Raw genomic sequence first — 14,657 nt, 5'->3', positions numbered from 1 at the left:
CATTAAGGATTATTCCCAAAAGAGGGAACATAGCTCCAAAGACATCTCCAACCATTTCGGCATCACCTACATCTCTCCTTCCCCTCGATGATGTCTGACCCTCAATGATCACTAAGTCTTGTGCATGATATATTTTGGGGAAGACAATTGCCAAGTAACATGATCCATACCAGTTGTCAGGTAGTCTCACGTAAGCATTTCTTCCACATACAAAATACACATTTGGAATCACTTGCATTCCCTTCAGGAAATCCTTAGTGTAGTACTCTAAATTAAAAGCATGTTCACAGTCAACTTCACCCACGTATACATTTTCATAATACGTTTTGGCTCGGTGAAGACATAGCTTTCCTCTCTGCGCTTTATCTAAAGCTATTGGACCACTACTACCCTTTCTCTTATGTGACTTCTCTTCCTCGGTCCAATCTAATTTCCCTTGTCCTGATTTTTTCAAAATCTTTTGTCTCCTGTAACGATCATCCACCTGCCCTATGAACTTTTTCTCGACTTCTGACACCTTGCATGTCAGATTATTTCTACGGGCATGTGAAGTATCTAAGGTAATCCAAGGAATGAAGAATTTGGCCAATCTGTCTTCACTCTTCCAGTAATCCCATTTATTCATCTGCTTATAATTCGGGACTTCTGGCAACACTGAATCATAATTAGAGAAATAGTATTCAAAACTATCTCTCTCATAAAATATACTAAGCAATAAGCTACATGTAATGCCATATGTCAGAGGGAGGTGATGATAGCGAATTCCTTCATCTACAGACGCAGGCAACTGCATGCAGACGTAGCAATCCTTAACCTCCATGGCATCCACGTATTCATATAAAAGTTTAGCATAAGCATTTGACCTAAAGTCTCCTTGGGACTCGTCTACATGTAACCTGCGGGCTTCTGCAGCTAATAACGCTTTCTCTTGAGTGTTTTCCCTTTTCTCACCAGCAACAATAGGTGTAAGCGTTACTACAGAACTCACATCAGTTACCTTTACCTCTTCTTCATTTCCCTTTACATAAGAAATTGTTACCACTAAAGCTATTAATATTATCACTCCTACTATTAGTGTACCTATTATACATTTAGCTCTGCGGTTCGGGGTGCCGGCCTCCATTTCGTCAGACTATCTAGCTCTCTCTTTATCTTTTCAAAAAGTTCTTTTCCTCTCGTTCCTTTACAGTCTCTTTTCAATCCTTTTGTCCTTAGAATCCACACAGCTGGAGGCTGACAGCCTTTTTCGCAAAAGTCCTTTAACAGTTCAAAAAGACAACCCTAGCCCTTCTCCATCAACTCAAGGGATTCCCTAAAATTCTCTGCTTCCTGGGCGCTAGGTAATCTTCTTTTTCTGCTTGCTTTATTTACAAAATCCTTTAACAGTCAACTATCAGATTTGTGGTTGCAGCTTCAATAGCATAGTTCAATATTTCCAAGCGAAGAGTGTGCTCTTCATGTGCTGTTATCGTTGTACCAAAGTCGGGGAATTGCAATTCTGTAAGAAACATATGTTTTAACTTGCTGAGGCGGGGAGGTCTGGGGAGCACGAATGTTAGTGACCCTTCTTGTTCGACACCGGGTACCAACAGTCGTATTTCCACGGTGATAATGGGCTCAGAACTGGACACCACCACCGCTCGGATCCTCCCTGTCTCCGGTTTCACAGACATTTGTCGCCAGATATGTCCACTCAGGTGTGGAGTATCTTCTGTTAGGCACACGCACTCTTCTTGACCTTCTTCGGTCCGGTGCCTCAGCGCCCTGAGCACCTTCTTCTGGGTCTGAGTCTTCTGATATCGGAGGAAGGGTTGCTTCTGGAGTTGACCTCAGGCTAGAGCTCCTTCTTCGCGGCCAATTAGCTTCTCCACGTGCCCTTCTACTCCTTCTCCTTCTGGTCTGTTCTCGCTCTCTTTCAGACCTGTCAGGGTCAGACTCGTACTCCCAGCTACTTTCTCCTTCTGTAGCGTCTTCAGTTTCGCTGTTGTACTGACCGTCCTCAGCTTGGTCAGACTCGTTCCCTGCTTCCGCGGGCACCTCTACAGCTTGACTAGCCCCCTCTATGGCTTCTTGGTCCTCAGCTGGACGTCCATCCGAGAGAGGAGCTGTTTCCAGAGGTGCTGGAACCCTTTTCGTATGTGACGCGTGGATCCAATTGGGCAGGCCTCCCACCTTTACAGCTGTGCTTGTGATCAGGATGACCTGGTAGGGCCCACGCCAACGAATATCCAAGCAGCTTCTTCTCACATGTTTCTTCACCAGGACCCAGTCCCCAGGATACAGGTCATGGCAAGGGCCCTGGCACGCTGGAACCTCTGCAGCCTGCACCTGAAGGGACACAGAACGCATGGCGTCAGACAGCCCCTTACAATAGTCCAGGATCATATCATCTGTGATATTTAACAGTGCAGTAGCTGGAATAGATGGCAGCCTCATTGCTCTCCCCATTAACACCTCATGTGGTGACAACCCTGTTCTTCTGTCTGGGGTACTACGAAGGCTCATGAGAACTAATGGCAGGGCATCAGGCCAACTCAGAGTCGTTGAGGAGCAAACTTTAGCTATTCTGGACTTGATCGTGCCATTGATTTGTTCCACAATTCCTGAGGCTTCTGGTCGGTAACTGCAATGTAGCTTTTGGTCAATATTTAGTGCAACACAAATCATCTTCACAAGCTCACTGTTAAAATGTGTTCCCCTATCTGATTCCAAAAAGGCCGGCACCCCGAAACGAGGGATAAGTTCTCTAAGCAGTAACTTAGCCACTGTGAGGGTGTCGCACCTACGTGTAGGGTATGCCTCAACCCATCTGGAGAACACACAAACAACCACCAGGACATAGCGGAGGCGGTTGCATCTTGGCATTTCAATGAAATCTATCTGCATTCTGTTGAATGGACCTCCAGACCTTCCTATGTGACTTAGTGCAACTGGTGTTCTTTTTCCTACGTTCAGCTGCTGGCAGGTCACACAACGCTGGCACACTGCTTCTGCTGCTATTCTAAACTTAGGATTGTACCAAGTCTGTCTAAACACTCTCAGCATAGCATCTCTCCCTAAGTGTACGGGACCATGTATGAGTCTAGCCATTGGACTCACCATCTCATTGGGCAACACTGCTCTGCCGTCTGCTGAGACCCAAAAATGGGTCTCACCCATTACACATCCTGCCTTTTCCCATGTTTCTTTTTCAGAATCAGGAGCATTTTCTTGCATGGTTGACAGTTCATCCCAAGTATCAACAGTTTCCAGTATCATGGCTAATTCAGTTCTTACATTTATTCCACCCACATCCACCTCTGTGAAAGAGTAACCTTGTTCCGCGCAATACCGCGCAACTTCATCTGCATATCTATTGCCTTTCGAAACAAAGTCCTCATTTCTGGTATGTGCGATGCACTTTACAACTGCGATACTTGCTGGGCATTGCAATGCTTCTAACAACAGGCGCACAAACTCTCCATTGCGAATGGGAGAGCCTGATGAAGTCATGAACCCTCTTTGAGACCATAACTGCCCGTAATCATGAACTACCCCATACCCATACTGGCTGTCGGTGTATATGGTGACTCGAATTTGATTGCCTGCTAAGCAAGCACGTGTCAGGGCAATAATCTCGGCTACCTGAGCGGAGTGTACTCCTTCCAGGCACCCAGCTTCCACAACTCCTTCAATTGTACAAACAGCATAAGCTGCTCTCCTATCTCTACATTGTAGGGGCACTCGCGTTTCCAATGCCCCAGCTCGTTGCACTGGTGGCACCTAGTCGTTTTCTTCAAGGTAGCTATGTCTATTCTGGGTCTAAAGGTGGAACTCTCCTCATTACCCTTGTTCTGACTGTACTGCTTCTTACCTCCTGTACCTGTCCCTTGCTGCTGTTGCTGCGGTCCCCCTTTGCCTGCTGCTTGCATCTGTACCACCATCAACTTTTCTTTTAGTTTCTTAGCCTTGGAATCTATCTCATCACAGCAGTACCTGGCATATCTCAGTATTTCATCTAGGGGTTTAGTTTGCCAACAAATCGAGTGTTGCTGAATCATTAAACTAATATCCGGTCTCAGTCCCAGGACGAACTTGGACACAAATTGCCCTATATCTTTTGGATCCATTACATCCAAGCCGCTATACTGTTTAAACGCCTTCAGCAATCTCTCGTAATATTCATGAACTGTCTCTTTGGGTTCCTGTCTCGTTCGGTCTATTCTGACCCAATCTATGTCTTGCATTGGCACCTTCTCTTTCAGCCAAGTCATCACTCTCTCGAATTTTGCCATCACAATCTCGGACGGCCCATTAGTCTTGGCATCTCTCTCTGGCTCCGTTGTGGGCCACTCAGCGCTAACCTTGCATGCTGTCCACAGATCGCCTGGTACTACAATGTCAAACAGCGTGTTCAGATCTATCCAAAGGACCTTAGAGATTTTTACAAACCTCTCGACTTGCTTGTACCACTCCACAGGGTTCTCTCGTAATTTGGGGAAAGAGGTGGTAAAAGCAGCTAAATCTCCCCTACTCCAAGGGACATGTACATAGTTCCCATTTGCAACTTCCCGCAAAGGGTAAGCTTCTATTCCCTGCTGTCCTGGTGTCATACCAATCATGCTTCTCCTGCCGGTCCCTTTCTTGGACCACCTCTCTTCCCACTTATCTAGTGCCCTCCATGTCCTTATTCCAGTGATCAGTTCCCTTATGTGTGTTTTCAGCCCAATCGTTCTCCTCTCATCTAGGTCTCGATCTGAGTAATGTAGCCTGTGGTTACCCTGTAATGCTTTGGTTCTTGACAAGTCCACCATATATTTGCCTGCTAGTTCGACTAACTTCTCATGGACTGCTCTCGCCTTTCGTGTGATGTCCTTTGCCATATACAGTATTTCATCCTGTTCATACATTTCCATTCTTTCTAAAGGCAGGGTGCCATCTACCATGTCATCCAGATCTGACCTTAAGCTGGAGACATCAAGTCTCTTGGCTTTTATCTCAGCTCGCAATATGTCTTTTGAAGGGGGCTCACTGGTCTCCCTACCATCCCAACTTCGAGCTCTGCGTTTGGGCTCAGGAGAGTTAATGGGTGGCCTCCCTTGCTCCCATCTCTCCAGGTCCCATGCTCGGCCATCCGATCTTGGAAGGTGATGGAACACGGGCCTGTTATCCCTACTCTCTCTCTGCCCACTCTCTTCTTCTTCTCTCCTTTCACCGTGCGCCTCTCTGTTATTTTCCCTCTGGTCGCTACACTCCCTTTGCCTCGTATCGCTCAGTATCCGATACGATCCTTCCTGGTTCCCCATATTCCCTGGGCTGCGCTCATTTCTGTCATCACAGGGACTATGGTGCGACCTCTCACAACTCCCATTCAGTTCTCTGGTGCCGGGCACACAGTGTGGACACTTAAAGCTGTTTCTGTACTCTTGTGCTCTCTTCTCCCCTTCACTGAGTATTGGGCGCGCCACCCCTCCACTCCCGGGGCCCCCGTTTTCCAGATCTGTTCTACCTCCATTCCGGGCCCAATGGGTGACTCCCCTACTCCCTCTACAGTCCCACTCCGGACTACTCTCCCCAGCCCCGCAGTGAGTCCGTGTTCGGCTGTCCTGACTTTCCCTTTCTGCTTCTGCAGCATTGATGCACTTTTGAGCCTTCACTGCCTCGTCCCACTGCTTCATGTACTCATTTAGCTCTTGAAAGGATTTTCGTCCAGATCCCCTCAGATCCATTGGCCATCTGGGGCCCCCAGGATCTCCCCCTGGGTCCCCTGCTGTGTGCATCGGGGTGCTCCACTCTCTGGGTATCGGCATCTGACTTGGGGAATTAGTGGTATCGTTCCTCCTTGCCTGCTCTGCTCTTTCTCTGTCTTTCCGTTTCCGTTCTTCCCCTTTTGCTCTCTCTTGGTCATATATCGATATTATAGGACCTATGGTAACAGGTACCTGTAGTGCATCTGGTAATGGGTAGGATGTGGCGCTTTCCGTTTCCGGCGCTCTTTGTACCACAAACCTACCGACTACCTGTTGCACCTGACTAGGCTGGAGCAACTCTTTCTTTGGCTCAGGATCCCACTCTGAACTGGGAAGCGGTCTATGCTCTCCTGCATTGCCCCCCTTTGCTCCTTCAGTATTCTCGACCTCTCCCCCTGCTCTATTATACGGGGGTGGCCTGTCTGTCAGTAATCTGTTTATCAAGCTATCCTCTGTTTCGCTCTCATCATCTTCTTCTAGGGGACTTTTATTTACTGGCGCCTCTAACACTGGGTACAGTTTATTTATTTCCAAATTATGCACTCTCCATCTTTTAGCATCCGCATCCCACCTGGCATCCTGCACTGCCCTTACCGATCGTTTCACCCTTTCTTGTCGTCTGTTCATATTCTTTTCATGCGCTGCCCTAATCCATGCTTCAAGAGCTTCAAACTGGGTTGGTCTAGGCAAGGGTCTCTTTGAGGTCATGACTGATTTCAATCGATGTAACACCTCTAATCTGAACGTCCCGTACTTCGGGAACGTCAGTTCCTCATTTCCTTCAGTAATCTTACTCCACTCTGATATCCAAAGGATCGTATGCAACCCAACATTTACTGCCATATAACGAGCTGGCGTACCCTCCGGCGGGGCTTCTTCCCCTTCATACGATCCTCGCTTCTCTTTCTTAAACAGCGCTTTCAACCATTTAAAACACTTCATAATTATGCGCACAAAATCCAGCCTCGCTACTCTGTTTACTTCCTGATGACAATCCACCAATCCTGTCGCGGCTTTGCTAGCTTGGCCTATCACAGCGCGGTCTTTCTCCTGTCGGCCAATCACGTCGCGACCCTGTCTGACGTGTTCGCTAGCTGGCCTATCACAGCGCGGTCTTTCGCCGGTCAGCCAATCACTGCGCGACACCACCTGACGTCACTTTCCTCCGCTTCGCAGCAGCACCCCTCCTTTCTCAACTCGTCTCCCGGTTATGCATGCGTCCCAGTCATACTCTGAAAAATGACTACTTCCGACCAAGCGGTCACTTCTCTCGACTGTACGTCCACAGTCTATCTGTAATTGTCAACACAACTGACGAGATGTCTATCGTCTCTCTGATAGGTTGCTTACACACACAGTAACTTCCGACCAGCGTCCGTTACTCACGCACTCACTCTTATGTTCCCCCTATCTCGGTCTCTCGGATGATCAATGGTACCTCATGACCCCCTTCACACTAGTTGACAATTACTCTGGGTGTCCGATACACCCGAACCACTTAAGCTCTCCTTGAACTTAAGATTTCCACCGGTTGCGCGCGCTCACAACCTGTTCCACAGTCACTCTACAGACATTCAACTCCGCCAGACATTACAACATAGATACAATACAAAAACACCGCAATCTAACACGCATAACCCTTTATACTCACTCTCGACCGATACTGCTGCTTTTTCTGTCTCACGTCATCCGGATCTTCTTCTGCGGGCTGTTCTTCCGATCATCGATTTCTAGGGGCCTTGGGGTAAGCTAACCTGGCCTAGGTCACCGTCCTCAAGAAGGCAACCATCCTCTATAGCTACCAACTGAAAGGGCGAGATTTTGATCGATACCTTATATCTATTGATCCAAACCTCGATCTGGTCGACTGAACCTTTGTTGCCTGTCTGTAAGGAAAGAAAGTGCACCTATTTCCAAGCCAGTTCACCCAAGAAAGGACTCTACTCCCAAAGATCACGGACAACTTCTAGTTTTCAAAAGTTTATTGTAAAGAAATGATAAGCTGCAAATACAGGCATCTCAGAATGAGATTCACGAGATACACAGGTCCAATTACATACATGTGCTCTCGAAAAGCCCTCAGACGAGCAACAGAAATCACTAACACAAGTTCTAAGAATAATAAAGCTATAAGCATAGACGCATATCGCTCCTTCATTTAGATTGGAGGAAAACAAACACAGGTTAGGCGTCCCTACCCTGTTCTAGATGGTATCCCTACTTAACCAAATCCCAACCTAACAAAGGTGTCAGCAATGAATGACCCCCAAGGGAAGTCACCCACTCTAAGTCTCTTGGTGAAAACCTAAAGTTCTCCAGTCATGACCCCTCTCTGCCTACCCATCCGCTCTCTAAAGGGTCCTCAGGTCTCTGCTCTAACTCCACCCAGGGGTGCTGTCCCTAATACAAAACAGTCAACAACATTTGAGACGCCCCTTGCGAAACGCCTCTCACGTGGTGCAACTTCAGGCTTTTTCCATGATGCTTTGTATTGGGCCTCAGACGTTAGAGTTGACCTTGCTTCTCAGACTCTTCTCCGGCCCGCTGATACCCCTTAAACATTCCAGAACCCTCCTCCATGTCTGGGCCGTCCACTGAACAGACCTCTATTCATTCATTTATAATTGGATCCCCCCTTTCCTGTTGCAGACAGATATCTGCCGCCAAGAACCCAACTCTCATAGACTTCTAAAAGGCTTGCAACATTTCTCAGCCCAGACATGTACGTGTAAATCAATGCTAAAACATTTCAGGCCTACAATATTTCTCATTATGATTATAGCATTCAACTTCTTCATTTAATTAAAGCATGTTAATACTCTTATTCTATTATTCAGTAAACATTACTATAAATCATGGCCCATTAATGCAATGACCAAAAACGTTAAAACAATCTGTGTCGTGAAAAGAAACACCTTCCCTTTTAGCTCCAGCTCTGGCCCTGAGGCCTACCACGTTCTGCTCTTAACCACATACCACCTTATGTTTTAGCAGCTTCACGACATAGATTCAAAAAAATAATCACATCTAATAAAGTCATATAATGTCACATTTCTGTATTAGTTCCACTTCTACTTAAATCTCTATATTAGCTGTATATTTTTGAATATACTTGCAGATACTATTAGCACTCATGGCATTTCTCTTCATGATTTGTGCTTACTACAGGTAAGTGTGATGTACTCATATATTTAAATCAGTTTGCGCTCTCTCACATGCACGTGTTTCACCTGGCTGAAATGGTTCACCTGTCTCGGAATACGTTCTACGGCTTCTACACCACAACTAACCACACAGGAAATCCCTCAAAAAAGACAACACGCCAGTGGAACATTTTGGGGATTGAATCATACCACAGCAGAAAGATAGAGAGTATGTCGCTGACAAAATCTCAGGATTCCCGCGACAATTGTATTTTCTTGTGTATGAATGCTAGTATGGGTAAGATGGTTTGACTGGTGACAGTGATGGTTTGATGGCTGAGAGTGGGGTTATTTGTGACATTTCATTGCATATTGAATTTTAAATGTGTACGCAAACCATAAAAGACATTGTATTTATGTGATGGTGTCGGCTGTTTTATGCGTTGTCATAAAATGTCATGTTCTTTGCTGAAGGAATTAATGCTTACAAAGAAATCATAGACCTCGCATTTATGGAATGGTAATTGTTGTGTTGTCATATGAACTGTGATGTATAATTGTAAATAATGATCGGATATGAACAAAAAATAGCAGAAAACAAGTAAACATATAAAGAACTTCAAAAAAATGATTTTCTTAAAAAAACATACACATAAAATGTATTTGTGACTAACTGGTGGTGTATGATAATTGTATTGGGTATTTGTCTTGCATGTGAGCCCTAGGAGGCCATACTTAAAAGAAATATAGGTCTGACAAGAGTTTTTCTCCGTAGGAATACGTTCTATGCATGTACATACGATAAATAATTCAAAGTAAGCTAACCATTGTGGCTGAAATATGGAGACGTTTGGCACTGAAAAAAATCGCCATTCTGGAATTGTCATTCTTTTACAGAATTTGAATATGAACAACTATATAACACACAGCAATTGGTCCTTCCTAGATATAATTAAGGGATTTTTCAAATTTAAATATGGTTGATGCAGCACATACCACTTCATGCCGCTGAATTCCTTTGGGCACCAAAGGGTTGGAAGTTCCTAGAAGTCATTTAGTTGACACTGTGCTCTGAACACCAAAATGTACTCATCCATATTGACTAACTGTAAAGCCCCCCGACCCCCCTCCACCCCGCCTTGGTGTGAAGTGTCTCTTTCCCTCAGAATAACCTCCTTGCTTCCAGATGTACAGGGCAATCTTCACAGCAGCTCAGCTCTGCAAATGGAACTGGTTTTGATCAGTGCTGGAAGGACAGGCCCCATTAGATTCTTCTGTGCAGTTGATATGAAAACCTATTCGGGAGAGCTACCCTGTCACATAGCGAGACTTTACACGGTAAATGTACTTTGTATTAATGTAAATGAGGTACCACTGTTTAGTGCTACGTGTACTGCCATTCTCTGCACCGTCAGGCTTACTCATTTTCAATCCATCCTCACCTCCTAGGCCCTTATATATGGCTCCCTAACTTTTCAACAACGGTTCAGGCATCCTCAGCCTGCGGCAACTTCCCCCTCTTCGAACATCTTAGTCTCCCCTCCCTACTCTATACATTCAAGTAACTACTCTACTCCCAAACACACACTTGAGTGAGAGACCTTGAAGATTGTTTTAAGTTAGTGCAATGCTACTGATTGATCTCAGGAGGCAGCGGCAAGCAATGGGACTTTAAACTACTGAGTTACTTAAGCGACCCTTGATGATTCAGTAAGGTAGACATGGGACATTAAATCTCTGGTCACAGCAAAAGACTTCAAGGAAGAGTCAAATTTAAGGATTAGGGCATCCATCATTTGCAGACCCTGGTGAAGGCCACATTGGTAGTTCTACCAGGTGGACCCATCAATAGTTCCACCACTGAAACAACCGTTTGCTTAGTTTGTAACCCATGACTAACCCTCCACTACCATCACTTGCTATCCCAACACCCAAAAAGTGCAAAAGCTTCCAATGTGTGCGCAAAGATAAATAATCTATTACTTGGACACAACCACACAGCCACTGGTGCAAACCTCCCCTCACTTACATTAGTTAGGTTGAATAGGAGAATGTGGTTGTCCAATGTGAACTTCACATATTTTGTTTTCCGCATCTTTGTGCTTGGCCTCTATTGACTACTGTAGTCTTTGTATTGCTTGAGCATCTGTGTATGACTTGGTTATGAAGAAACCCTCGAGTCCACTACTGTCCCTTCCCAACTAGTAGCTCGTCTCTTGACACAAGTGAGGGATGCTGGTCTTCAAATTTAGATTCCCTTGCTAAAAAGTGTTATTTAAGTGTGAATTTTATTGCCAAAAGGGATTAAGGTCCACATGAAAAGACCCACCTCCAAAATACTTTGCAAGTTTTAAAGTGGGTTCTTAGAAAGGTTTAACCTCTCTTCGTGCGCCTCACTCTGCCCTTGGTTCAGTCAGTCTGTGCCTGCAGGTGGGACCCATATAGGACTACAGTCCAGCCTTTTAATCGCAGAATCAGATTACAGATAGATTTAAAGACGGTGGTGGTGGCACCTCCACACCAACATTGGAGGATACACATATTTTTATCACAAACAAACAAATTAAGATGTAGTTTTCTAAAATCCTTAGTCCTAAAGTATATTTAACAACAGGTTAAAATAATACTTTAGTCCTTCAGTCAAGCTATCCAACATTCCTTTGGCTGAGGCCCTCCTAAATTAGGAATGCCAAGGACTGAAGCAACAGAAACAGAAGAGGATAGACAAGAAGCCTAATTCCTCAGGTACAGTGCATGCTATATACCAATTAGAAATATTAGTAACACATTTATTAACTATTTTAGTAACAGTTGACACAGGGTTTATCCCAACACCATTAGCTATCATTGGGAAGAATACAGGTGTACTCACCGGCTCTTGGAAATAAAGCTGATAATCAAAGACAGGATTTGCTTTAATTCTGTTAAGTGGATTCACTTCCGGGAGACTAGGCAGGTAGGGTGTATTCAGTGCAGCAACCGCTCTAGAATAGTGAAATAAAGGAACATGAGTTGTCATGAGCCATGTTGAATTTGGTTTCCATCGTTCTTGTGAAGTGAGCAGAAGAACAAGCTACTTTCCTTCAGGAATGGTCTTTCTGGCAAACAGTTTATCAAAATGCAAATTCTCACCTTTAGAATAGCCCCAGGTGCCAGGCTGAATCTGGTAGATTTAACAGCAGTGCGCCAGGTGATGTCATAAGGCTCTACATTGGCGTCGATCTGCTCCAGAAATGACCAGCTGAATTGCACATAAGCGCCAACCCTGCGAGCTGATGTCATTTTCTTTCGTTTTTTCAAAGAACAAAGATACCATTCCACAAAACAGGAAGGTGAGAGGGCGGTGAGCAACCTGCAGTTCGATAGGGTACTCCCCAGAAAGAGCGTTACTGAAGGAAAGTAGTTTGTTGTTCTGATGGATACTTCTAACCACAGATTCTTCACCTTTAGACTAGATACCCGAGTAGTACCTTCCAAGGTGGGGGATCTGTGGAATGTCAAATCAAAAAGCACCAGGGCCGGCTTTAGCACTGGTGGCACCATGTGCGACAGTGATTTTTGGTGCCCCCCTCAATGACCACCTCCGCAATGGATTCCCGCACTACCATCATTTAACTGTATTCATAACCACTCTCTCTCAGATGCATTTAATTAGTTTTATAGTGGTACTCATAAAAGTGAAGGGTGTCAGAGCACTTTACATTGCACACACATTTCAGAGACAATCATATATGTGTAAATCAATGTATAAGAAACGTGACATAAGACGGAGGACTACAAAGGGTAGGATTTATATGTCATCCATACTGGTAGGAAGTATAGATTAGGGTGGCTTGGTCTGGAGAAGCACAAACTCAGAATTTGAAACGTAACACCATGGTTGGGGGTTCTCTTTAATAATCAGAAATGTTTTCTACCCAAATGAACCCTTTGTGAAATATTAGGATAATGAAAGTCTGGAGAAAAAATCAATACGCTCTAATCTACACATGACGTCTGCATTTCAGTTCTTTGATGACAGTTAGTAGCTCACTAGTTTACATTAGGAGTTTAACTTGTAAAATGCAAGTAACAAAAGGAAGTCTCTGACGAAAACAGTAACCCACTAACCAATTTATGTTCTATTCACTTTGTGATTGCACAGTACACATTCTTTGCAGCAGGTATATTAACCCCCTGCACTACCTTATGAGGAATCAAAACTTCCAGCAGTCAAAACTTCCACTAGACAAAAACTACGGTCTCTCTTCTGGATTAATCACCGGAGTGAACCTGACATTTTATTAGTGGCCTAAAATTGCCGGAGGCAGGAACGCGGTAGCGTGTGCTTTAAAAAACAATATAAAGTAGCAAACAGGTGCCCCCACGCGAAGTCTGCACCTGGTGCGATGGCACCAGTCGCACCGCCCTAGAGCCGGCCCTGAAAAGCACAGCAATACCATGTGGGTTAAAAGCCCTTCCCATCTGTGAATGTATGCACTGACGCTCAACTTTGTGGCATGCCAAATGTCCAGGACAGGCACTCCCCACACCAAAATAGTAGTAACAGCTTTGGCCTTGGTAGAAAGGACCCTCATTACCACTGTGGGTGCTCTTGGCTACTGCGTATCACATCTTTATGCAGAGGACTATCCAAGTGGCAAGGACTTTTTTGCACTAATCTAACTTTCCTGAGACACAAAGAGCTGATTTCCATCCAATTTTCTTTACTGCTATCAAGGTAAAAACTCACTGCTCTCTCGGAGTACAGTCAATGGAGTCTCCCCTCCTCTTTTGAGGGGTGAGGTGGAGCAAAGAATATAGGGATAGTGATGGACTGCACAACCTGAAAGGTGGGCCCAACATTAGGGAAAAAGGCTGCCCTAGTCCACAACTCCACTTTGGGAAACAACTGGTGTAGTGTAGTTGCACTGACAGAACTTGGACTTTACGCATGCAGAGGGCAGATGTTACAGCAAGCAGGAACACGTTCTTCAAAATCAAGAGCGTACAGGTCAGCTGTATAAAGATTTGAATGGTGTGCACTTGAGGAAACTGACAACCAAATTAAGACCCCACTCTGGCACTACAAAGGGTTTGGTGGTGGGGTGAAACATACGAGTCACACGAGCAGAAAGATGCAAGATGGAGGTCAGCAACCAGCAGAAGAAGGCAGATTAAAGGTCAGCAACGAGCAGAAAGAGGCAAGATATTGGTGAGAAACGAGCGAGAAGAGGCCGTATAAAGGTCAGAAATGAGCAGAAAAGGCAAAATAAAGGTGGGAAATGAGCAGAAAGAGGCAAAATATAGGTCAGCAACAACCTGCAGGAGGCAAACAAATTTGAGAAACTTGCAGAAGGAGGCTGAATACAGGTCAGGAACAAGCAGAATGAGGCAGAATAAACTGTCAGAAACTATCAGAAGAGTTAGAATAAAAGTCAGAAACGAGCAGAAAGAGGCAGAATAAAGGTGAGAAATGAGCAGAAAGAGGCAGAATAACAGTGAGAAAGGAGCAGAAAGACGCAAAATAAATATGCGAAACGAGCAGAAAGAAGCAAAATAAATGTGAGAAACAAACAGAAAGAGGCAGAATAAAGGTGAGAAAAGAGCAAAAAGAGGCAAAAGAGAGGTCGGAAACGAGCAGCAAGAGGCAAAATGTGAGGTCAAAGGCAGTGCATTGCTGGGGTGTAAGTTATAGTTAGCTCAGGTAACTATAACTGCTGAATTTCTATGGCTTTGTAGAAGTGAAATCTGAGTCTAACTGTAACGTCCCTGTAACCTTTGGTTTTTTCAATGAATATATATA

At 44.9% G+C, this 14,657-nt stretch overlaps 1 protein-coding gene across 1 annotated transcript in view; it reads right to left on the bottom strand.

The window, feature by feature from the left end:
• Window positions 1-14,657, bottom strand: part of EPHX2 (epoxide hydrolase 2) — a 587,345-nt gene that overhangs the window by 204,003 nt on the left and 368,685 nt on the right. The window contains exon 12 of the mRNA XM_078649944.1: window positions 11,745-11,856. Within this exon, the coding sequence (XP_078506070.1) occupies window positions 11,745-11,856 (112 nt within the window). The remainder of the gene's footprint in view (window positions 1-11,744; window positions 11,857-14,657) is intronic.

The sequence above is a fragment of the Lissotriton helveticus genome, chromosome 6 (genome assembly GCF_964261635.1).
Source record: "Lissotriton helveticus chromosome 6, aLisHel1.1, whole genome shotgun sequence".
Taxonomy (NCBI): domain Eukaryota; kingdom Metazoa; phylum Chordata; class Amphibia; order Caudata; family Salamandridae; genus Lissotriton; species Lissotriton helveticus.
Note: the sequence above shows the minus strand (reverse complement) of the source record. Positions and strands in the feature narration are given on the sequence as shown.